The sequence below is a fragment of the Acanthochromis polyacanthus genome, chromosome 2 (genome assembly GCF_021347895.1).
Source record: "Acanthochromis polyacanthus isolate Apoly-LR-REF ecotype Palm Island chromosome 2, KAUST_Apoly_ChrSc, whole genome shotgun sequence".
NCBI classification, from domain to species: Eukaryota; Metazoa; Chordata; class Actinopteri; family Pomacentridae; genus Acanthochromis; species Acanthochromis polyacanthus.
In genome coordinates, this window is record NC_067114.1 from 34,967,466 (window position 1) to 34,991,363 (window position 23,898).

The following is a 23,898-nucleotide window of genomic DNA, read 5'->3' on the forward strand; positions in this document are numbered from 1 at the left end:
TCATGTCATTTTATTTTTAACATAAAATAGATTACCACAAAGTTGTTTTCTCATATTATTACAGTTCAGTTCATTCCTATGCATGTAATGCTACTGAGTTAGAAAAAAAAAACACAAACAAGAAACAAAATAATCTGCATGTGAATTTTAACCTGGAAAACTTGACGAGAAACTCTGTATCACATTCATATTTGTAAAACTGCTCCCCAGAGACTGGAAATGCATTGAGAAGATAGAATGTGTAACAGTTTGTCTGCTCAGGATTGACGACAGTAGAGTTGGTACAATGATTTACTCCTGGTGTCCTGGGCCTGAACTCAGGACTCCTGGCATTCCACTGGACAAAACTGCATCATATCCAACACTGAGTTACATAGGAAAATAAAGATAGTAGCTCCATTTGGTCCACTAGTCTAAGAATTTGAGATGTTCTGGTTTGTGCAGACCTCGGCTCTGCAACAGCACATTTACCAGAGCATTTACCATAGCACCAGAGATGCAGAAAAGGAGGAGAAAGCAAAACAGGCATTTTGTTAGCACAGGGGTGTCAAACTCAATTGCACCGGGGGCCAAAACTCAAAACACACTTTAGGTCGTGGGCCGAACAGGATAAACATTTATCGAACACACTAAAAGAAAATGTTTTTGGAACATAAATAGGAATAAAAACAGACAGGAATATTATTCCACAATAAATAAACTTAAACTTTATATAACTTGAAATACTTTGTTCTCTATCAAAATGTCTCTTGTCAACATTATAAAAGTTACAACTATAAACATGCTGCAAAAAAAAAAACCCATGAAAACATGTTTTATGTGTGAGCTTTGTCGTTATTTAAAGTTGCATGTCAGAGGGCACATCAGAAGCTTCAGTTGTGAATGTTAAAAATAACAAATCAAAACATTCAGTTATCTTTGCTCTTGGGCCATTTCATGAAAATAAACTTATACTTTCTTAAGCTCATGGCAAAGGGCCATGAGCTGGATTTGAACCCCTGACCACTACATATTGCTCCTGTTTATAAGTTGTCCATTTAACCTGCTGAGTAGAGTGCCTATATAATGAGAGTGGCGACATGACGGGTCCAAAAAATTTTGGTCACGTGATCTATAGGAGCCATTTTGTTTCCTATTTATGAACGCCGGTTATGCCTGTTAATGTTGTTTACAACGCAGAGAGTAATTCTCGGACTTTTTTGGCTTCATAAATACCTGAAAAATGACGGGCTGTTGTGCCTTTGGGTACACAAATCGATCCGAGAAGGGATTACACATGTTTAGATTTCCCAGGAGTAGTGAAAGAATGAAACTGTGGGAAAATAAAGTCCGGAGAGTGGGATGGAAACCGACTTCATCATGATTTTTGTGCCGGGTTAGTCCCATGTATGTACTTTCATGTTATGATGTATGGGTGAATGACAGATAGAAAAGTTTGATGTGATTTTAGGCAGTTGTGGTTATTTTGACTTTGACCATTTTCATGCATGGAGATGCATGAAATACGGGCCGCTGAAGTTTAACGGGGTAACCCGTTAAACTTCAGCGGCCCATCTGAGCTTCGACAACAGCCTCCCTGTTCATTCACATGATTTCGAATTCAACAAACAGTTGACAGTTTTCTGTTTCCTATTTTCTGTTTTCCGTCCAACCTGCAGTCACTTATCAGCCTCATATGACCCGAACAGGCTCCGTGTTCTTCACCTGTTTCTGGGCTGTTAGCCGCCGTTAGCATGAGGATGCTGTTAGCCATATGCTTACAGCTGCAGCACCGTACAGGCGGACGGGAAAACGTATTTTACTAAATTGACCGAAGCTGCAAGCGCGATGATAGAAACATTATACACCCATGGAAAGCTTAGATTCTCATGAATCCGCCGGTATAAACCACTTTCAGATGTGATTACCACAGTGAGTAATATAAACACATTTGTCCAACAAACAGCAAATAACGTAAACAGCAGAACTCACCTTTGAAGGCTCAAAACTAGTCACAGATGAAAATATTCCACAAAACAGCCATAATCCAACCTTGGACATCCAGACAAAACAAGCGAGTAAATTATTTTGTCCAAAACATGTCTTGAAATCAGTAAACAATCCATAGTTTTCGTGAATGTGCACCTCGCGCTGCGCGTCCCATATTGAGTGAATGGAAACAAAATGGCTTCAAATCCCCAGTTGTCGCCACTCTCATTATATAGGCACTCTACTGCTGAGGTTCAGGAGATGCTAACTGTTGCAGGTCAAGGGAAAGTAAGCATGACGACTTGCCGCTGCTGTGTATTCTGGGAAACCTTGTGGTTTTTTCAAACTTTGTTGCACCAAAAACAAATTACATTTTCAGCTTATTCACATTTACAAATTTAGACATATTGAGGTACACACAATTGGTCTGATGTTTATTTTCATGTCAAGCACTACAGCTATTTTAATTTTCATGTTCAAACAAATCAAAATACCAACTCTGCTAAACAGACTGTAGTTATCTTTTTTACAGTGCATGAACTCACAAAATTTCTTGTGTAGCTCAAAAACTCTATTGAGAATCTTTCCTGGACTCAGCCAACACACCTCTGTATGATAAGGAATCTATTTCTCAAAAAAAAAAAAAGACTGAATTTGCCGCTGGTTCAAACCTTTAGCTCGGATAAAATTTACGGTTTGCGTTAAAGTGCTCATTAAATGTTCCATTTTTAACACTTTACCAAACAGCGTTTCCTGATGGATGATGCAGTGATATGCTGTCAACTCACCAGTACACTTCTCCTGTATCTTTACTCGTATCCTCCCCACTTTTTTCACCGCACATCACCGGTGTTCAAGATTAACTGGTGTTCCGATCAACTGGTGATAGCAGGGTTTCTGAGACGGATGTTTCGTAGGAGTGGCTATTCAGGACCCCTTACCTACTGACCAGAAATAAACAATGGGACAACTTCCTCTATAAAATGAGATTTCTGCTGTTCTATACATTTCGGTCTTGACAAAATGACTGGAAATAAGAGGCGTTCTCATTTTAAAAGTCATGCGCTGTCAGGCTACATGAAAGAAAAACTACGTCACCGTGGTTGGAACATAGTTAAAGCTGCTGTCCGGAGTTTCCGTTTGTTTTCAATTTATGTATCATTTTTTTAACAAAGCTTAAATGTGTTAGTCTAGTTCGATACTATAATATAAAGTTAGTATAACGCGATATGAAAATTTATTCCTGAGCTCGGCCTTCCTCTCATAGACCCCCATGTTATTCCAAAAAGCGCCGGTTGCTGCCAACCAATCAAGTTCGAGCTTCAGCTTTGTCATGCTGTCAATCAACGGTTACGCGCACAGCAAGCAAGCCCATGCAGAGGTGGGCGAGCTACGCACTATGCAACCGCGCGCACATTTGTTTTGCTTGTGGAGGAGAGAGCATCAGGGATCAGCAACTTCCAGAAAAGTTACCAATCCCACGGCTTGTCAGGCCAAGAGACTGCAGGACGTTTTTTGGCTCGGGGTGCTCGCGTCGCTCCCCGACCACGGCCTCCATAGCCCGTCTGACGGCTTCGTTTAGATGCCCGACCTCTGGAGGAAGATGTTGGGGTGTCTGGGACATACTCTTCGTCAGAGGAGTCATGCAATTCTGAACTCTAGATAGAAATAAATAAACAATGTAACACATATACACGCGTAAATGCACTAAGTTTGATAAACAACGTCATCGAGAGGGATACACGAGTGTAATCACATATTGAAACTTTACTCGTTCGTCCTAGCAGATTCATGTTATTTTGGTATTAGGACAAGTTAGACTCAATACAGCATTCTAATGTAATTCCTTTATTATTTACTAAATGTACTAAATGTAGAAGAGGGGAAAACAGCAAAACAGGCGAGATGCTGCAGCACTCCGGGCACTTCTCTCATGTACTGCGTGTATGCACAAATAAAGGGGCGAAATCAGAGGGAGGGAGGGTGGGACCACCAGTGTTTTGGGAGACGCTGCGATTCAAACTCTGGACAGCAGCTTTAAAGCAGCAGACAAGACACCAGCACACGGTGTACACGTTATTTAACAAAAAGTTCACCAAGCCAGGAGATAACAGAATGCCGAAGCATTGCAGTATAACATTACATACAGTATTGGCAGGTTTACATGACATTGTAGCTACACTGTCTTATTTAAATAACACAAACGTAAAAATTTGACCAAAACAGCTCAGCAGTAATTAAGGTATTGGATTTGAAATGCAGCAATTTAGCAAAATTCACAGGCCATTCATGTTCAGACCAGCAGCAGAACTTTGTTGTGTCATACTACGCTAAACTGACATGTCATTGAGAAAAGACACCAATTCCTTTCAGTATATCACATATACTGGGACACTAGCTCAGGTGACTGACCAGGAGCTCTATAAACAGGTAGATAAACCGGAAGCAGTGGCCCGGGTTCAACTCCAGTTCACGGCTTTTTGCTGTAGGTTTTCTCTCTACTTTTCCATCCGTCTCTCTACTTACTTGTCAAATAAAGCTAATAAAAAGGGGAAAAAAACATTTATTCACAGCTATTGATAGTCATAAGTATATATAAGTGTAAAGGTGTTCAGTGAAGAGGCAGTTTTTTGTTTGAGGGAATCTGCAGATGGAACTTAGGGTGGAACAATTTAGCAAGATGATCTTATTTGGTCTGTTTTTATTCATTCTTATTTTATTGTTTCACATCTTGAGTTGTGAGATCTTGTTTGAAACAGCAGCTAGCTATATAGCTCAAGAATGGGCTCGTTAAGGTTTGGTAGAATAAATATAATCGTCTCTATTATTGTTCTGCGTCTTTAGAAATAAAAAATACCTTTAATTTTGTGTTCTGTAAAGTCAGTGCATTTAATTTACGATGCATTGATTCTATAGAATACAATGTTGATTAACTTGCAATGCCCCAGTAAAATAAATAAATCCTGAATAATGGGGAAAACATTAGATGAAGCATATGGACGTTCTGAAGGCTGGAATGTGAAATCTCTGATTAGAATGTGGTGAGATAGTTTATTAGCCTAGCCGCGCTAGACAACCCACGGCAACGAATTTAATTCTCTGCCAGGGTGGGTCTAGTTACGCTCGGTAAGCCTCGAGGTTGGATGCTCCTAAAACTGGCCGACGAATCACCATGAAGTGTAGAGTCAGAAGGCGGGCGTAACTAAGTGACGACAGAGGCGCGACGATTCTGACAGAAACAACCGGAAACAACTAGCCTAGCCGCGCTAGACAACCCACGGCAACGAATTTAGTTCTCTGCCAGGGTCGACAACAAAAACGACAACAGTCATTGAGCTCCATTAGCACCGACTCTGAATAATCTTTCTGTTCTGTTAGAGTAAACTATGAGTCAGTTTTCAATGTTAGTTTACACTTTGTTTGTGTCACATATCTTGTCATACATGTATCCAAATGTGTGTTGTACTTTCCTTGCTTTCCCACCCCTCCCTCTTCTCCCATCCCTCCCCCTTGCCCTCCTCTGTCCCTCTCAACCCGCCCGGCCAGCAGGCAGATGGGTCCCCCCAATATAGAGCCGGGTTCTGCTCGAGGTTTTTTCCCCTGTTAAAAGGGTGTTTTCCTTGCCACTGTTGCCTTAGTGCTTGCTCTGGGGGTCAGGCATATGGGTTCTGTAAAGCGTCTTGAGACAATTTGACTGTAATTGACGCTATATAAATAAAATTGAATTGAATTGAATTGTTAACATGTCTGTAATATACTTGAGCTTCACCCATTGACTGTATAAATAAGGCTTCACTGAACTCAAGCATCCTCTGATTTCCGGCACTCTTGGAACTACGTCAGCCTATTCGTTGCGCTGATTGGCTGTATACCTACCCAATTGCTGTAGAGTGATTTGAAAGACAACTTTTTAGCCCGCCTCCCTCCCTGTCATGAGTTCCTAGATCCTTGTGTCTTCAGACCTGGGTCTAGCGCGGTTAGGCTAATAGTTTATATGATGTCATTGTTTTACTTAAAATCTGTTTAAAAGTAGAACAACTCAGGTCCAACTGGTTTATCGCAGTAAGCTTTGAAAACGGTATTAGAACTTCTCTTGCTGTTCTGTCTGGCCGTCGGACTGAGGCCACAGACTGTCACCAGTTAAAGGCATTAGAGGAGATTTAATTTCCTACGACTTTGAACGTAGCATGCGCATGCGCACATACAACTTCTCCCTCACCCCCCTCTAACCTCCCCCCTCTTAACATTTACGAAGAAACGCCCTCCTCCAGAAACTTGCGTAGGACTCGTGAAGTTGTCTTTTACGGCTGGGTCCCCCTGGATCTTTATCTGCCATTATGTAAAAAAAGATGAGCAAAACAAGTCACCAGCTAACTACGAAGCTATACCAAAGCAACACATACAGAAAACACATAAGTCCAAGGCGTACGTAATCCACGTAACTAGGCCTGAGCCGGAAGATTTTTGATTGACGGGAAAGGGAGCAAACCAAACGCCTCGGTCCGAGCGCGTTGATTGGCTGATGTTTTTCAGGTCCTGCCATGTCCACAGTTATTTTTTTTAATTTTTAATTTTTTTAGAAACCATACATACAAGTCCACTAAAGGTCAGTATATTCATTTTATGTGAATTAGACAAATTAAACAAAAAAAAAACCATCCTCCATAATGCCTTTAATCTGATGTAGATCGTCACACTCTGCCGCAGCGAAGCGATATTTCCACTCCGTTAGGTGGAAGTCCTCATTAAACCGAGTATGTTGCTGGTAGACTAAACAGCTGTGAGTCCCAACAGAGCAATAACGACAATGTTAAATCTTACAACAAGAACATTTCGGAACAGTTTATTGACGTCTGTGTGTTTTGAACAGGCACCGGTACAGTCACCTATGCTATGTGTTGCCGTTGTAACAGCTGCCTCGCTCACTGAATATCTCCAGTTGATCGGAACACCAGTTAATCTTGAACACCGGTGCTCCATCTGTTGTAAGTCCAACAAGTTTGTCCCAGGGCAGTTTCATGTCGGTTACACTTGGACATACGTTTTCAAAAATGTCTTTTCCTGTCGTCCCGTGCATCGATTTAATGTCCAATATTTCCTCTGTAACACTCAAATCGGAGTCCACTCCACGGATGAAGACGGCTAGCTGTGCAGTGTCCGTCATGTCAGTACTTTCATCAACAGCAAGAGAGTATGCAATAAACTCTGCTTCTTTCATTCAACCGTGTTCTTAAATCAGTGGCCATCTGACAAACCCACATAAAAAGCATAAAAAGTGGTAAGTTGGGATCATACTCACAATATGTTACAATAAAAGAGTCCAATGGGGTAAATACATGAGGCAGATAAACCAGGACCAGAATACTGTAAATTCTCCTTATCAGTGTTTCATGACTGTCAATAGATGAAAGGGTTTGTGTAGGATGGTAAATGAAAATGAGGAGATTCCATACAATATCAGCTCTGAAAACATGAAGAAAAGCTATGAAAGGAGTGTATTTTGCCAGAGCTGGATTTTGTTTCTGTGAAATGTGGAGATGCAAACATACACAGGGAGGTTTACATGCTAAAGGTCACATGGTGGTTAGTTATAGCGACTTAAACCGGTTTAAAACATTCATGCCTCTAGAGATGTTTGCAGAGTGACATCAAGGAGCTCATCGTTAAAAACTAAGCTAATGAGAGGACACGTACAATATATTTTAATTGAACATAGAGCAGTTAGACGTTCGCGGATGAGAAGGATGAGTTTATCACTGCCTTCCTTAATCTAAACCTGTGGCCTCCTGTCATCTCAGACCAGGATGTGACAAAACACCTGAAACGTTAATTATCACACTGGGTTATCTGTGGCTAAGGAGAAGCAAATTTTGGCAAATACAGGAGTCAGAAAACCGGAATGCAGACACTACAGCTGAAGCCAGCTTCACTGCATAATACCATGGACAGATTATTTGGATTTGCTGCCATCTAGTGGCATATTGTCCACAAATGATCAAAATAGCCCTGAGGATAAATAAGACAGGACAGGACATTATGACATGTTAATGAGAGAAACACGGTTGTTAGTACATTAATCATAACCAAATAACATGATATTGAGGTAACAGCTGAAGCAGCAGAATATAATTTAACCATTATTATTTTTTAAACTACACCTTATATTTGATAAATAAAAATATAAGTTTATTGTATTTTAAATTACATGCATCATATTAAATATTCATCAATCCATTCATTATCCATTATCTACACTGCTTAATCCTCATTAGGAGATTTGATTCTTCTTCTATCTCATTAAGTAATTGAGTAATAAGTAATGAAGTACCTATTTGTCATAACAACAGGCATTTCTGCTTTTTTGTTATTTCAAGCATTTTGTTATACAAGACAATACTAACCTGTATTTCAGCTGACTATATGTTTATTTTTTAGCAATTTAGAAAGCTTGCACAGAACGTGGTCTTAATTTGACATTTCGAAATGAACTCCTGAGGTATAAAAATAAATGTTTTTCCACTGTGTGCATATGCTTGTTGTTTAATCTTAACTGTCCTATGACTCAAATGACTGCTGCTTTACAGATATTTTCTGATAGATTCATTCATTTGTTGCACAGTAGAGAATATGTGGTGTTGTGTGTTGGACAAGGGTCCTCTCTATACATTGCAGAGTATGTGAGAAATATCCCCATGGCAGAGATAGTTGGCAAGCAGGCAGCTGGGGTGAGAGATACTACTGGAAGATGGAAACAGATGGGATGAACATGTAACGGCTTCCTCTCACTGGGGTAAAAATAATGTGTTACTAAACTTCAAAGCAACAGTAACCCCAAATTCAACAATAATACTACCACCAGTCGGGGACAGTGGACCACTTTTGATACACATTATCCGTCAAGCTAATATTTATTGTCCCACACTTGAAACAACAGATGAAGCCACCCACCTTCACCCACCCACTCACGTCACACCCCCACCGGGATGAAGGATCTTAACACCTGTTTCATTGAGCTAAAAAAGGAGCAGTTATTCCAATGCTGTTCAAGAATCAGATACAGTGACAAGTGTTTGTGAGTCTATGCTTGGAATTGTTGTGAGTATAAATTCCTATTGCCATGCTTAAATCTGGATAAAATTTACAATACAGTCAGTTGATTTAAACACTCCTTAAAACATTATAGAAACTGACTGTGTCACTTAGCCTTGTTCTAGTCACATAAATTTAATAGGTTGTAGTATCTCATCATTTATTACAGATTAATACAGTTTCTTTGTTCAGTTTACAATATAAAACATTTTGGCTAATTTGGGATCAGAAGCTTTGTTCTTTACAGCTGTAGTCAGTTGAGCCTCTGAATGTGTGCAAATGCACATTTTTACAGGTACAAACTCAACTGCAGACAAGAATCAGTCATTTTGCATTAACTATATCAGAGATACTTTAGGTATGTGGAGTCAAATCATCAAAAAAAAAATAGGCAAAAAAAAATACACTCTAATATGAAACCTGATTTCTGTGGCTTATATTGACTATTGATTAATTACAGAAAAGACATAGAGACAGACTGTGGTGTCAACATTGTTTTGACTAAATAGGTTTTAACGAGATGGGATCAGAAGCCTTGTTGTTAACAAGGAAAAGCCTGAGAGAGGCCAAGCAGCAGCAGCAGGCCGGCAGAGGAAGTCATCTTCAGGGTCGGTCTGGAGACTGGAGCTTCTGTCAAGAGCTGCTGTGGAGAAACTCCTTGAAGCTCGATGTGTGACTCAGTTCAGTGCAGAGCCTTTATACTCTCCTCTGCAGGTTTGTCTGCAGGAGGACTATGGGTTGGGGTCCACACTACTAGGCCAAAATAAACCTCTGAAGGGAGGACTCCACAGGCAAAACTACTGTTCCAACATGTCAGGACTTTACGTATAGGGATGAAAACAGCTTCACTGGGTGGACCTCATTTAACAAAATATGGTCATTAACCAATTAGAACTCATGGTGTCTGTCACAACAACCTTCATTTAGGAAGTTTTTTTCTTAATTAAATTTTCAGTTCAGTTCAATTTTATTTATATAGTGCAGATTCATAACATATGTCATCTTATAGTGGTTAACATACACCGATCAGCCACAACATTATGACCACTGACAGGTGAAGAGCGTGCTGGGAATTCTCGAGTCCTGACATTCATATTGATATTTGACATGTACCAACCACTTGAACATTGCAGGTCAAGCAACCTCCCACCCCTCAACCCCCATGGCAACAGCAGTCCTTGATGCCAGTTTCCACCCTCAGCAGGACAATGCACCCCAACACACTGCAAAAACTGCTCAGAAATGGACCAGGGACAAAACAGAGCTAAGGTCTCTCCAGATCCAAATCTTATTGAGCATTTGTGGGATGTACCAGGATAAGCCTGATCTAGGTAAGTCCCACCCTGCAATCCACAGGACCCACAGAAGTCACTGCCACCATTCTGTTACCACAGGACATCCCCAAAGGTGCTGTGTCCATGTCCCACTGGGTCAGAGGAGTTTTAGTAGCATAAAGGGGACCAACACAACATTAGGTTGGTGGACATAATGTTATGCCTGATCAGTAAGTTACAGACCTTACGAATTTTAAGCAGAGAACAGAGAACCCAACAATGCAAAGTTGCCTTTGGATTCCCTATGAGCTAGCGACCAACAACGGCAGGGAGGAACCAAAAAATCCTCCCTAAATAGGGACCAGCTGCAGATCAAAGACATTTACCTCCAGATCCAGGGACACCCACAGAGAGAACAAACACAAGACCTCAGGGGAAATACAGACTTTGGGATATGTAATAGTGGTGTGTAACTGTACGGAAAGAAGACAGAGGAGATTACTAGAGTGGAGCCCAGTGCATCATTGGAATCCCCTGGCAGTCTAAACGTAGATTGCCTGGGGACAACTAAGGGACAGCTCAGGTGATCCTGAGGAGCTCTAACAAGGATATTTACAAAAGAAGAAAGTTTTTAGCCAAATCATAGAGGTAGAGAGGGTGTCTGCTTCCTCAACTTAAACTGGGAGCTGATTCCACAACAGAGGAGCTGATAACTGAAGGCTCTGCCTCCCATTCTGCTTCTGGAAGCTCTGAGAACCACAAGTAAACCTGCAGTCTGAGATCGAAGGGCTCTGTTAGGATAATGTGGTACAAAACAGTCTTTAAGATATGATGGAGCCAGGGCCGTAGCCAGGATTTTGGAATAGGTGAGGTCCATGATGCGCGCGCAAAGCGCGCACCGAAAATTTTTCAATGTTTGTTTAAAATATTTATTTTTATATATCTTTTTTAGGCTACAAGTCACACAAGATGTTTGTTGTTTAAATATCTTTTAATGATGTGAAATCAGCATTTTCCAAACAAAAATGTATATTTTTTCAAAAAAACAAATCAACTTTTTACATCAAAGGCTAGCTGAATCCTCCTGTGACCAGAGGCATCCCACCGTCGAAGGATATTCTCCCGGTTCACCTCCACTTTCTGATGCACATGCATCATCGCCAGGCCTGTCAGTCTGTCGTTGGACATGGTAGATCTAAGCCATGTCTTAAGTCTTCGCATGGCTGAGAATGACCTCTCACAGGCACAAGTCGTCACTGGCAAGGTTAGAAATATCTTCAACATACATTGTATGTTGTCTGACGAGCCAGGCGCTCATCAAAAAAAAAAAAAAAAAAAAGCGCCGGACGCTCTCTGCTGTGGATAAAAGTAATTAAACTCTTTGATCAGATGATCTGACAGGCCGAACTAGTGCCGAATTATCTAAAAAAATATATTGTGGTCACCTTGGTGTAGATGGGTGGGGATGTGGTCTACAAAGTGCTAATAATAAAAACACTAGTTTTTGAACGGGCTGTGGCCCGCTGCCAAGCGCGTCACAGGGCGCATTTGCGGGTACGTGCATCAGCTGATCAAACAGCTTTTCACCGCAACACGCACACAGGCACAAACAGAACACAAAGCCCATGGATGTTTACCACAATTTACAATTTACAAGCACGTTTCACAGAGAGATTTCAAGTTTTTATGAGTTTATGTTTTATTCAGTTGGGCATATTTGGCGAAAAAAAAAAAAAAAACTCGGAAAAAATAGGTGAGGTCCGGACCTCGCTGACCTCATACCTGGCTACGGCCATGGATGGAGCTTGGTCATTAAGAGTTTTATATTTTAGACGGAGGATTTTAAATTCTATCCTGGATTTTACATAGCATCAATGAAGAGACGCTAATATAAGAGCAATATAATCTCTGTTACTGGTTCCTGTCAGAAATCGGGATGCAGCATTTTGTATAAGCTGGAGGTTTTTAAGTAATTTATTAGGGCATCTTGATAATAAGGAATTACAGTGGTCCAGCCAAGAAGTTCTAAATGCATGGACTAATTTCTCAGCATTACTCTGAGATAACATGTTCTTGATTTTTACAATACTACGCAGATGAAAGAAACCTGTCCCATAAACTTGTTTAATATGTACAGTATATTGAACAACATATCCTGATCAAAAATTATTCCAAGGTTCTTTATCGTAGAACTAGAAGCCAGTCAATGCCATCTAGAGTAGCTATCTGGTTAGATGCGTTTCAGAGGCATTAAAGACCAAATACAATAACCTCAGTTTTGTCCGAATATGAAGAAAGTTACCAGTCATCCAGGCCTTTATGTCCTTCAGACATTCCTGAAATGTGACTGACCGATTGGTTTCATTTTGCTTCACAGATAAAAATATCTGGGTGTCATCTGCATAACAATTGAAATTTATGCAGTGCTTCCTAAGCAGAGCATGTACAAAGTAAATACTATTGGTTCTAACACAGTGCCCTGTGGAACTCCATAACTAACTCTAGTGTGGGTGGAGTATCATCATTAACATGAATGAACTGAAACCTAGCTGATAAATATGATATAAACATGATATGAAGTTTTAGAGTTGAGAAGATTTACAAGAGTCATAACTTCAGTGCAAAAGTAAAGAACTTAATTTACCAAACCAAATAGCAGAGTCGGCAACACCGGAATACAAGAATTGATGTAAATTATGTTCACAGCCATTTGATGTGCTATTACTATGCACCACTACGAGGGCACACCTAAGCACTACTGCTGAGTCAAATAGACAATTAAATGCACATAATGTTACCAGCTAGTGAATTTGAATTTATCTCCCCAGTGTTTGATATGATTTGCTCCAGATAAGGTGTAATTGGTACACACAAACCCTTAAAATCTCCTTTTCTATAATTAAACAAATTAAGAATGTATAAATCTATTTTTTTTTTACTTCAAAAGTAAAAAAAGAAACAATTCATTTTCGAGCTTCAAAGAGTGTCAAGTGCTTCTTCTGTCCAGCAAAATCTTTGGAACAACATATTTATATTTACATACTCAAATAAACAAAAACAAATCCATACCTGTGAAACCAACAAACATTGGACATTTTGTTTAAAAAAAAACCTAACTATAAGGCTTAAAGCAGACAGTGCTGCTGTTTAAATGAACACATTAAATGGTCCTCAGCCAGAAAAGTCTCTTGTCATCTGTCAAAGCAACCTTCATGAAAGCAAAATAATAAAATATATTTTTGCATATCAAGACTGTTCCTATCCTGTAGAGATTCCCATACGTTGATTATTCCATCAAAGCAAATGAACAACACGAACAGAATACTTGCCTTACCGTAGTATTCTTGCCCCTCTGTTCTGTTGATATGCACAGCTGTGCTTGGAGCTAAATATTGTTATTGACATGGCAACAAACACCCAAACACATAATTAATAAGCTGGTTATAGCAGGAATAATTTGAATTGTATTCATCATCTTACTTTAGCACAATAGCATGTCAATATTTCGCCTTTAACAGCAAATGCTAAGCACAGCTGAGACTGATACAAATGTCTTTAATTTTTAGGTTTTTGGTCATAAATATAAGTAGAGGGCACATAAAAACCTGAGTGTGGATATTTAAGAACAAAACTATTCCGTTATATCTATTTGATACATGGGTTGTACCTTTAGCTCACAGCTACCACAAATCAATGTAGAACTGAAACACAATTCTGATCAATTTTGACATTTGCATTTGACCATGTTCCTACACTGATCTGAGATTATAGTTACTAAACTGTTCTGGCATCTTTGAAACTTCTAGCTACAGATTTATATATTAATATTATATCTCTGTGAATTAGTTTGTGTTTTTTTTGCGCAATGATAAAAATCTGTTTCTCAAATTACTGAATTGACTATTAACTCACACACCTTCTTTTAGTTGTGCTATTCATGATGAAAAGTTGTAGTGAGGTCAAGACTAAAATGGCCTTGAATCACTAAATCAACAATATATAGCCATATAGCTATTACTGCTTATATGGTGGGTATTTCTTTTATTATGTTGTATTGCTTTTTTGGCTACTTTCCTTTTTTCTCTTTTAACACTTCTAGTATTTATGATGGATGTCAAACTTTTATGCTCAAAACAAATTCAAATGAATAAAAAAAATCTATGAATCTTTTCTACTTTCTATTAATTTAGGGATAATATTTCATCCTTGGGTAAATTATTTCTTTGGTATATTTTTGCCCAAAGCCTGAAGAAGAGACAACTGTTCATATATTTTCAGCACCAGACAGAATTTTTCTCTCAGTGTCTTTAAATCAAAGGAGTTTTCTACAGAGCCACTGTTTGTACATAGATATCCAACACGGCAAAGGCATACATGTACACTATTATATACTATATGCCATGCAGAAAAACATCAAAAAAATACACTCATCTGTCAGAACGAAACCAAAGCCTACAAAGGACATCAAAGGTTTTTGCAGTGAGAATAAAGTGTGACACCATATACATCTGTGTTCCAGTGATTTATTTGTTTGTTTCAGGGCAGATGCATAAATACATTCTTCTTTCGATGGACCTTGTGATTAAGAGGCATCCTAAAATAATGTCTTCAGTGGGCTTGCACTGCATCAGCAAGCACTGTGGTTGATCTTAAATCACCCCAAGTACTCTGAGTGACTCCATGAGAAATGGACGCTCTCCCTGCTGAGTCCACAGTTCGCCTGATAGATTGTGCTGCTTCAGATGCTATTGAATCGGTCTTGATAGAGCATCTGAATTGTCCGAGGAATATCGTGAGCCAAAAGCTGCAGGGTGAGTGGTAAGTGACCTTGGCACTCAATGCTCTCTCATTTTATGGTTATAATAGAGTCTCCTCTGCCTGTGCTTTTTATCACTGCTTTCCCTGCATCACCCATATGCTGTCATTTTCATTTGTATTCCATGATGGTGCAGATAAACAATTTCATCAAGATCCTTGCAATCAGACTATCACCTAGATTTCTGTGAATTAAAAAAGAAGAATATTAGGCTCACGCTGAATTTTAGATTTTTTTTTTATCATTCTAAATGAAAAAACATCCAACACTAGCTGCTATGCCAACGTGTAATTCATGGCCATCTTTTGGAAGTGCTGCTGGTCTAATTCAACCATCACAACCAGAGCAGAATTCCAGGAGGCATTTATAAATGATACAATGGCGAGGTAAACTACCATTCAAAAGTTTGGAGTCACTTAGAAATATTCTCATTTTTGAAAGAAAGGCATTTTTTCAATGAAGATAACATTAAATTAATCAGAAATACAGTGTAGGCATTGTTAATGTGGTAAATGACTATTTTAGCTGAAAACAGCCGATTTTTAATGGAATATTTACATAGGGGTACAGAGGCCCATTTCCAGCAACAATCACTCCTGTGAGGTCTATTATGTTAGCTAATGGTGTTGGGAGGCTAACTGATGATTAGAAAACCCTTGTGAAATTCCGTTAGCACATGAATAAAAGTGTAAGTTTTCAGGGAAAACATGAAATTGTCTGTGTGACCCCAAACTTTTGAGTGGTAGTGTACATTACATCTCCCTAACTTAGTTGGATACCTTGAACTGCACTAGCTACATCAGTAGTGTACAATCAGTGCATTCAGGGGCATCATAGCAGTAGCTACCTTTTGGCTTAATGGTTACAGTGATCATACACTCAGTTGTCATAACAGCTGTTTAGAATATTGCAACAATTCAAGACAACACACACCTTATCATCATTAAGTCATACTTAGGAGGAAAATCACACCATCATAAATGCCAAAATATGGCAGATTAAAACTCAAAGTGCATATTTAAAATCATAAAATATTAAGAATGTAAGTGTAATGGTCCCTAAGCATTTGTTAACACTGATATAATTGTACTTCATGGACAATATTTTGATGTAGAACAACCACAGCAGTACAACACAGAGGGCTGCTGATGTGTGTAATTGGGTTCTTGTAGGGCAAAGTTTTGAATTTTTAACTATCCTAAGCCAGCAGAGTAAAGTTTAGTCAAGCATGAAGATAGGTTACCCAAGCTAAAGCTGCTATTACAATCGTATGTCAGCTAGCATTTTTTGAAACCCAGGATATGTTTTTCCTTAATAAGACACCTCCATGCTTCATGTTTGCTTTATAGAGACTCTTTGATCCTTTGGAGTCAGTGCATGTTACCAAGTAGCTACCTGATAATGTGTACACTAATAAAGTAATAAAGCAATGCTGCAGAATCATTGGAATCAAGTAAATGAAATTCTACATCGAGGTAGTCTGACTCACCGCATGTAATTTGCAGGTATAATCTTGCTATTGGCTACACATGTCACATGGTTTTCTCCTCCCCTTCCATTATCTACATGCTGCCATTCCAAAATCCGCTTCACTAAGGGAACCAGCAACCAAAGCCACAACTTGCCACACTGACAATTTCAAGCTTTGTTGAGGATTTTGGTTTGTACAGTGATGAGTCTGTACATCTACATCTTGGTAGTGTCTGACTTCTCCTAGCTCCAAAAAAGTCCTGTGAACAGGACAATTTGCAATCAAGAACAAATTTATAGTTTATACCAGGCTGTAAACTTGTTTGTTTCTGCTGTAAAGTCAGACACTTTACCTTGATGGTCTGTGGAGACTGACTTGCCTTTGAAACCAGCCTCAAGTGGTCATTTAAGGAACAGTCATTCTATCATCCATCCCTCTTGTCCTCATCCTCCTTATCTCATTGTTCCTTTTTTTGGTGTTGTAGCATGTCAGTACTGCCTCACAATGACAATCCACCCACCACTTCTTCATGTCAGTGACTAAACAAGATCAAACAGCAAACCCAGTCACCTCTGACTTGCCACATGTAGATGACAGAGGCCTGACTGTACTTGAATCTGATGTGAAGTTACAGAGGATCTTCTCAAACTGGGATATCTTCCGTTCTAGTTAACATAGAGTAGCATATCAGTGCAAAATTAGGCTGAAGAATATTGAGGGATCAACTATTGTGGCTTCTATGGCTCAAGGGCAATTAAGTCCATCCATCCATTATCTACACACCACATAATCCTCATTAGGGTCACAGGGAGCTGGAGCCTATCCCAGCTGACTTATGCTGAAGGCAGGGTTCACCTGGACAGGTCACTAGACTATCACTATCTATTAATTTAGAATCACCAGTGAACCTCAACATGTTTTTATACTGTGGGAGGAAGCCGGAGTTCCCAAATAGATTGATACTGCAACACAAGCACCGTCGTCGGATGTGAAACGGATTCCTACATTTAAAAACATCACACAAAGTCATCATAGGATTTATCTATTAAAGTATAGCGACCATTTAGATTCAGCATTTAATTGCACAGTGGTCAGCACTTTCGCCTTGCAGGTAGATTCTCGTCCCGGCATTTCCGGGATCTTTCTGCATGAAGTTTTTGCATGTTCTCCCACTGCATGAACACAAGGACAAACAATTATGCAGGCATCATTAATCACCGTATATGGGGACCCTTCGGACAGAGTTCTGATGACATTCTGTGTGGCGATGATGAACCTGAATGTCCACAGGTAAAGCATGATGAGGGATGCACGTTGCAAGAGAGGGGGAGGAACTGAGAGGGGAGGGAGAGGGGACCGTGAGGTAACAGCTCTACGGATGGGAGGAGCGTCAGAACACCGCTTGCAGGACGCAGAGCTGCGGCTCGGAACCGGGCTGAGAAACCAAAACCAGTGCTGGGTGGCGGTGTAACATCCCGGATGTGGGAAGACAGCGTCCTGTTTTACGTTGGGTCTTGGAGGCCGTCATACATAGCCTATACACGCCTACGTATTTAAATATGATGTAGCCTCGCTGATCCGCACTGGCTGGACAGGAGCTGAAGAGAGGTCGCTGACGGACTGTGCGTAATGCTGAGTGGACAGCAGAGCCCCTCGCTGTAGATTTCAGCCTAGACGGGCTACTGACTCAAGATTCGCACTTCTTCTGCAGTGCAGCTCGTCATCATCATAACCAGATGCTCTCCTCCGGACCGGACCCGTTCAGTTTCATGCCGTCCAACCCGACCGGAGCCTGAGCCGAAGGATGCAGGTTAAAAACCAGATCTGCACAGAGCGGAGCAGCACCGACGACCCGGAGCAGGATGACAACCAGAAGAAGACCTCGTGTTTTTCCAACATTAAGATCTTTCTGGTGTCGGAATGTGCGCTCATGTTGGCACAGGGCACCGTGGGCGCCTATCTGGTGAGTTCTGTGGACACAGTGTTGCTGTGAAGGAACGGTTAACGCTGCGTCCTTCAGACCAGCTCAGGCAGACAGTGCGATGCGGCGCTTCAGCTGATGCGGTTAATAGTCGTATTATTCTGATCACATTAGTATAATCACATCCCTCAGTAACCACGGGATGCGCTGCTGTGCCTGATTGATGACTCGCTGCGTATTATCCATCAGGCCTCTGCGCCATCTGCATGACACAAAGCGCGTCACAGCGGCCGGAGGCTCCACGTTGTTTGGGGAATGTTATATGTGTATGGATGTTCTGCTGGAGACCAGGTTACGAAACACTGGTCAGGAGCTTCATCCAACCTGCCGGCTCTGCTACGCTCTCTGCGGCCAATATTCCTCAATAATGCAGGAGGCCTTTGACACTGGAGGATGGAGGCCTAGGAGATGACGTGATCTCCACAACAGAGAAGACAAAAGCTTTTTTCTTTCCTCATTAACACCGCATTTCCCGTGACCATGTGATTACAGTAGTGTGTGCACATTAGCACAGGTGTCATTAGATGACTGTCATCTTAAGAGTATCAGAGATAATGCCATATTCAGTAAACGAAAAGAAGGATTTTAGAACCCAAAAACAAAAGGAAAATGCAAAACCCCGAAATATTCCATTCATAATGTGTGAGGCAGAGGTATAATAAAGGAACTGTCAAGTGCAGTGGGCTTAATCCCTTGAGTTTGTGTTGGGGACAAAGGCTTAACCTCAACATTGACAACATCTGGCTGCATTAGTATTTTTTTTTGGCTCATCCACTTACTGTAAATCTGTAGAAAAAAGAAAGATGACATTGTAATCATCTGTATTCATTTTGATCAAAGCCAATTCCCCTGATAGATGTCAGCACAGATGTGATACCATAAATAGGTGTAGGTTCATAACAGGATGGGGCTGAAGGTATTTTTAATGAGCTCAGCATCCCAGCATCTTTACACCTGTCTGCTAAATATACTCAGAGAGGTGTAGATCACTAGAAGTGCTGCTTTAATCCTAGTCTAATCAACACAGTTAAGAAAATAATTCAGAAAGGGCAAAGATCTGTGGCTTTATTGTCTATAGATCCAGCCTTTATAGCCTTCTGATGTAGTTTTTTGATGGTTGGTTTGGAATGTAGGGTTTGTTTAGGAGAATCTGAAAGAGCTTGAAAAAATGTTCCTCCATGGCATTTGTTTCACTCTGCAGCTTGGCAGAGAGAGAGCTCCTTTATTGTGTTTTGCAATGGTTATTTTTCTTTCTTGAAGACTGCAGTGGAGCGTCCTCCTTTAAAACAGCATTCTGAATCAGGAATGCACGTTTAGCAGATAAAAACACTGTAGAAGCATTGTCTGTCCTCTCCGGTATAAAATATTGTTTATCATCACCTTTATTCTCTCTCCGTTTTTTTATTCAGCTACTGTGCTGATTCAGTGTACTTTTTTTTGTTCTCGGTGGCACTTAATTTTAGCTCAACAGACTGTAGTCTTTTTGTTTTTGGTGAATGTCAGAGAGGACTGGACTGAAGTGGATAAATCTGGAATATAAAAGCTGCCCAGGGGTGGCTCTCAGATTGAAGCATTCAATCTGAAGCCATGCATAAACTCTGTCATAAAGATCCTATGACCTCTGAAATATGCCCTCCTAATTTCCTATGTTATTGAACCAATTTTTTAAACTCAAGATCAGATAGATAAGTTCAATAATTGTGAAATCAGTGAAAATGATAATCAGACATGCAGCTGTAGCATCTTGTCAGACAGTCCCTCCATGTGTTTGGTGACAGAACTAGGTTAGTGTTCCACAGACAAAATAACAGACACTTGACAGCCACTTTCCTATTTTAGAAATGAATTACTGATTGTTCATCCTTTTTTGGAAGGTGGGGGCTGCCAGTTGTGTAGTTTTGTCGACTGCTGTCCAGACACCTCTGGTGGCATTTCTCTAAGGACAGGCTCAGAGCAGCATGACTAGGCTAAGGGCCTGCAAATCAGTTTTTGCTCCTTCAGTGAGCGTAATATCCATCGATTTTCAATAAACATAGAAGCTGCAGTACTCATTTAGCCAGAGGCAGTCATACCTATACTTTTAGATGGCAAAAGTAACCAAGAATAACTGATTAGTTGATTGACAGTTTCAAAGGTTATTGATCAGCTGTTTTGCTAATCATTTAAATGTCAAGAATAGCTTGGTTCCCCCCCTGTTACTTAAATTTAATTTCAAACTTGTTTTGATATGATAGTAAATGCGCTTCAAGGAATTGGGACTTTTCTATGAAATTGATTAATCGGGACTGGAAATATGCTGCAGCCTGACTTAATAATAATAACCTAATAAACAAGACTAGAACAAATTGTCTTATTTTGCAATGTAATTTGGTCAGATAGCATAAACAACACAGCAAAAAGATGAAAGGCAAACATGCATGTTCTGTCTGATTTCACCTCTGTAGCAAACAAGGTCATGGTTAAATTCTCCTTTTTAACTTGAACGGCTTTAAGAAGTCTCTGGGTTCATGGTGTGCCTTTTGCTGTGGATAAATGATTAATACAAGTCTAAAATAACTCCTGACCAACCATTTCCCTTCAATCTGTAAACCGAGCACACATCACAGAGTGTGTTTGTGCCTAATTAGAGCAGCTGCGTGAGCTTTGTTGCCTAAAGCCACACATGCACACATCTCCTTGACTGAGGTTGGCATCAAGCTAGCCTCGGGGATGTCGTTGCATGATGGGGAAGAGGACTGAGAATGAAGATGCTGGAAGCAGCCCACTCTGCTGAGCATTTTGGCTACTGTGTATTTCCAACAGGTTGCTGTTGTTGGTATGCGCTTTCAGCAGTGGCAGATGGCTGCAGTTCCAACTTATACTGCATAAATCCTGAAGCTACATACTCTTATTATTATATACAGTCATATATATGGAAAACATGTAAAATGAGAACAATTACAGCACGTAATAGGATAGTAACTATATAAATTCAAGGATAAACCACCTTAAACAGTTAGTGGGTTGATGTGATTGGCTGCTAGTTGTAACACTTGTTCTTTGTCTCTCTCTCCGTCTCTGCTAGGTAAGTGTTCTGACCACTCTGGAGAGACGCTTCAACCTCCAGAGTGCCGATGTGGGCGTCATTGCGAGCAGCTTTGAAATCGGCAACCTGGCCCTCATCTTGTTTGTCAGCTACTTTGGCGCCAAAGCCCATCGGCCTCGCCTGATTGGCTGCGGCGGGATTGTCATGGCTTTGGGGGCATTGCTGTCAGCTCTGCCAGAGTTCCTGACTCATCAGTATGAGTACGAAGCCGGTGACTCGTGGCACGCTGAGGATGGCAGGGACATCTGTTCCAACATCTCCAGGTCAGAAAACCGAGACTCTGGGTTTAAATGTGGCAACCGAGCCAATACCAACATGATGTACCTTCTGCTGATCGGAGCCCAGGTTCTGCTGGGCATTGGGGCCACACCTGTCCAGCCTTTGGGAGTGTCCTATATTGATGACCATGTCCACAGGAAGGACTCCTCACTGTATATAGGTGAGTTGTAGGGGAGACCAGAGCACAACCTAATACACTTTAGTTTTAGCTAAATAATTTTAAAAAGTCAGATTAATCATGTTTTTACACAAGCAACATGTGCATCTCTGATACAAATACACTCTCAAGTCCATTATTTTTTAACAATTCCTCAGGAAGATGATTAGTTGTACAACTTTGTAAAAAAAAGTCTGTATGCAATTAATTCAGTATAATGCTGCCTTTATACTGGAGGTGGAATCTGTCTGTGGGTGTATCTATGGTTAACAGATATCCAGACACCTGTCCATACTCCATCTAAATATCATGAAATATTGTGACACACTACCATTCAAAAGTTTGGGGACACCAAGAAAATGTCATGTTTTCCATGAAAACTCACACTTTTATTCATGTGCTAATGTAATTACACAAGGGTTTTTCTTAGCCTTTCAACACCATTAGCTAACACAATGTAGCATTAGAACACAGGAGTGATGGTTGCTGGAAATGTTCCTCTGTACCCCTATGTAGATATCGTATTAAAAATCAGCCGTTTCCAGCTACAATAGTCGTTTACTGCATTAACAGTGCCTGGACTGTATTTCTGATTAAGTTAATGATAACTTCATTGAAAAAAATGCTTTTCATTCAAAAATGAGAACATTTGTAAGTGACCCCAAACTTTTGAACGGTAGTGAAGATGAACAGACATATCTGTATATTTGTTTATCTGTGGTCTCTTCTCAATGTGGATGCATAGGCAGATGACACCTATTTGTCTCTCCATCTATATCATGAATATGTGTCCATACAGTTTAATTTATACATCATCTATTGATGAATATCCAAATAGATGGATGTAGACAAATTGAGTATATTACAATGGATTCTATACCCCTAGTTCTCTCAAACCGGTCTCAGTTCTTTGTGTGAGTGAACCACAAAATGCTGGAAACCTCCATTTGTGATTATACTCCATGTTAAAATGATTGTTTCACATCGTTTGAGCGGATTTTCCAGCTGTACATTCATTCTGCCAATCACCTGTTCTACCACGAACAAGGGTTCTAGATCTGGTGACTGGGGAGGTCACTGAAGTAGCCTTCCATTGAAACCAGCTTGAGATGACTTTTGCTTTGTGACATGCTGCGTTATGATGCTTAAAGTGGTCATTAGAAGACAGTTAATCATGGACAAAAAGGAATGTGCATTATCTGAAACCTTACCAAAACAGACTGTGGCCATGAAAACATGATTGTTTGGTGTTACGGGCCCAAAGTGTTCCAAGAAAACGTTGCCCACATTATTACACCACCATCAGCAGTTGGCTGGACTGTTGACACAAGGCTAGTTAGGTCAATGGAGTCGTGTTGTTGATGCCAAATTGTGAGCCCATCATCGGCAGTCTCAGCAGAAATCAAGATTCATCAGACCAGGCTACATTTTCGAATCTGAGTTTTGATGAGTATGTGCTCACTGATGCCTCAGATTTCTGTTCTTGGATGATATAAATGGAACCTGATGTGGTCCTCTGCTGTTGTCACCCTTCTACACCAAGGCTAGATGTGTTATGTGTTTTTAGATGCTTCTCAGCTCAACGCTCTGACTGAAGATTATTTTCATTGTTGATTTATCTGCTGATTATTTTTGCCATCAAATCATCAGTAGTTTGGTTGATAAAATGTTAGGAAATGATAAAGAATGTCAATCAGTGTTTCTCCAGTTGACGATGACCTTAAATGTCTTATTTTGTCCACAATCCAAAGATATTCAATTATTCGACTGTAAGAAAG

The 23,898-nt window shown here is 40.3% G+C and overlaps 1 protein-coding gene across 1 annotated transcript in view; it reads left to right on the top strand.

Moving 5' to 3' along the window:
* The first annotated feature begins 17,988 nt into the window (after positions 1 to 17,988).
* Positions 17,989 to 23,898, top strand: part of LOC110964934 (solute carrier organic anion transporter family member 3A1-like) — a 33,073-nt gene continuing 27,163 nt past the window's right edge. Inside the window, exons 1-2 of the mRNA XM_022213798.2 lie at positions 17,989 to 18,581; positions 21,664 to 22,123. Of these exons, the coding sequence (XP_022069490.1) occupies positions 18,423 to 18,581; positions 21,664 to 22,123 (619 nt within the window). The 5' untranslated portion in view covers positions 17,989 to 18,422. The remainder of the gene's footprint in view (positions 18,582 to 21,663; positions 22,124 to 23,898) is intronic.